The sequence below is a fragment of the Myotis davidii genome, unplaced genomic scaffold (assembly GCF_000327345.1).
Source record: "Myotis davidii unplaced genomic scaffold, ASM32734v1 scaffold135, whole genome shotgun sequence".
NCBI classification, from domain to species: domain Eukaryota; kingdom Metazoa; phylum Chordata; class Mammalia; order Chiroptera; family Vespertilionidae; genus Myotis; species Myotis davidii.
This window is the reverse complement of record NW_006289813.1, coordinates 9,380,811-9,383,065: the sequence shown is the minus strand read 5'-3', so window position 1 is coordinate 9,383,065 and position 2,255 is coordinate 9,380,811. Positions and strand designations below refer to the sequence as shown.

The 2,255-nt window shown below is 59.1% G+C and overlaps 2 protein-coding genes across 2 annotated transcripts in view; one reads left to right on the top strand and one right to left on the bottom strand.

The window, feature by feature from the left end:
- The window catches only part of LOC107182884 (chromosome unknown open reading frame, human C5orf38), a 42,423-nt gene extending 41,757 nt beyond the window's left edge, over positions 1 to 666 (bottom strand). The window contains exon 1 of the mRNA XM_015563120.1: positions 546 to 666. Coding sequence (XP_015418606.1) covers positions 546 to 666 — 121 coding nt within the window. The remainder of the gene's footprint in view (positions 1 to 545) is intronic.
- Positions 667 to 778: 112 nt separating this feature from the next.
- The window catches only part of IRX2 (iroquois homeobox 2), a 5,514-nt gene continuing 4,037 nt past the window's right edge, over positions 779 to 2,255 (top strand). Inside the window, 3 exon segments of the mRNA XM_006779443.2 lie at positions 779 to 813; positions 1,193 to 1,719; positions 2,027 to 2,247. Of these exon segments, the coding sequence (XP_006779506.2) occupies positions 779 to 813; positions 1,193 to 1,719; positions 2,027 to 2,247 (783 nt within the window).

Below are 2,255 nucleotides of genomic sequence, written 5' to 3'. Positions count from 1 at the left end.
CTGAGTCCGGCTGGGACCCGCGTCCCGCGCCGCCTTCCTAAGGCTACTTTCCAGAGAGTCTGGAAAGTGCGACTACGCTGGTATCGGGATCTGTTGTGATTTGTCCTTAGTTCAGGCACCGAAGCTTGGCGAGGGGTCCACAGCGGGCTCGGGGCTCGCTTCTTTTGGCGCGGGGAGCGAGGGTCAGTGCCACTAGGACCTCCGGGGCGGCTGCGTCACCTGGGAATCTTTTTAAAATCCTGATTTCTGGGCCTCATCCTCCGGAAATTCTGTTTCTTTGTTATGGGGTGGGGCCATGACATTAGTCACAAAGAAACAGAATTTCCGGAGGATGAGGCCCAGAAATCAGGATTTTAAAAAGATTCCCAGGTGATTCTCATGTGCAGACAAGGTTGGGGGGGGGGGGGTCACTGGGATGGGGGAGGGGCGAAGCATCTGCCAGGGTCTCCGGGGCCCGGCCCTGCCCGACGTGGTCTGGTTCTTAAACTGTCTCAAAGGCTGTGCTTTCGAAAAACGTGTCCGCAGGCCTGTGGCCCGCCAAGTACCTTCTCGGTTCCCTGGGCACCGAAAGCAGCTCCTGCTCCCGTACTCGGGGTTGGTCCGCGTGCCTCGGATCTGCTCCTGACAAGGCCCGGAGGCGGAGTGCGTTTCGGGCGATGGTAGCATTTGGGTCGACACTGCACGCCCTCAGTGGAATTCCAGGGCAGCGCCCGAGTAGCAGGGGCCTTGGTGAAGGTTGCAAAAAGCCTCAAATTTAAACGTTAAAGGCTGAATTAAAATGCTAATTGCCGCGTATTTGAAGAATTCGAAACGGTGACTGGCTTCTGAGTTGCAAATTGGATTTGCGGAGCTTTAGACTGGTGAATGGCGGAGCAGGGGCTGGGGCGATTTTTTAACCATATAAGGGTGGGGTAAGGGGGAGGCTTCAGTGCTTGAGAATCCCGAAAAATTTAGATATCAAGAAACTACCTTCGGCCCTGCGTGTTTGCGTGCGTCTATACTCGCGGCCCAGGGAATTTGCAGAAGAAGATATACCGTTTTAGGAAAGTGAAATAGTTCAAATATTCGGGAATAAAAGTGCAGCGCTTTTTGTGATCAACAGCTGGCCTTAATAACGCGCTGCGTTTTTTTGTTTTGTTTTGTTTTGTTTCGTTTCGTTTTGTTTTGTTTTCTGCTCTGCTGCTGCGGGAAGCGCTGCCCCACCGCGGGAGACTCGCCGTGGGAAAGGCGGCCACGGGAGGGCCGAGGGGTTGCCTTTGGAGGTTGCCTGCCAGGTCCCCGCGTACCCCACTCACTCGGGCTCTTGTCGGTTCCAGGGCGCGCCCTACGACGCGCACACGACTGGGATGACGGGCGCCATCAGCTATCATCCGTATGGCAGCGCGGCCTACCCGTACCAGCTCAATGACCCAGCGTACCGCAAGAACGCCACGCGGGATGCCACGGCCACGCTCAAGGCCTGGCTCAACGAGCATCGCAAGAACCCCTACCCCACCAAGGGCGAGAAGATCATGCTGGCCATCATCACCAAGATGACCCTCACGCAGGTCTCCACCTGGTTCGCCAACGCGCGCCGGCGCCTCAAGAAGGAGAACAAGATGACGTGGGCCCCGAGGAACAAAAGCGAGGATGAAGACGAGGAGGAGGGTGACGCGGCCAGGAGCAAGGAGAGTCTGGATAAGTCGCAGGAGGGCACTGAGACATCGGCGGAGGACGAAGGTGAGCGAGACCTGGTGGGCTGGAAGTCCAGGGGCGTTTTCTTCCCAGGCGGGGCGCAGAGCTGAGGGAGGGGAGGACGCTGCCGGCCTTACAGCCGCCTGGCAAGGAGTGGGCCTGGCAGCTAGTGGGTCTAAAGATTCCTCGGGGTGCTTTTCAGGGAGGCCGTGCTCCCCATAGGCCTTGGTAGGTTCTGGGTAGAGGTGAGGAATCTTATGGGGAGGGCCTGGTACACTGGGACGTGGGGGCAGAGGGGTCCTGGGTGCCCGGGCTGCCCCACGTGCCACAGACGGTGCCCGCGTCCCCACAGGGATCAGCCTGCACGTCGACTCGCTCACGGATCACTCCTGCTCTGCGGAGTCGGACGGGGAGAAGCTGCCTTGCCGCGCCGGGGACCCCTTGTGCGAATCGGGCTCAGAGTGCAAGGATAAGTATGACGACCTGGAGGACGACGAAGAGGACGAGGAGGAGGGCGAGCGGGACCTGGCGCCATCCAAAGCCGTGACCTCGTCGCCTCTCACCGGCGTGGAGGCGCCCTT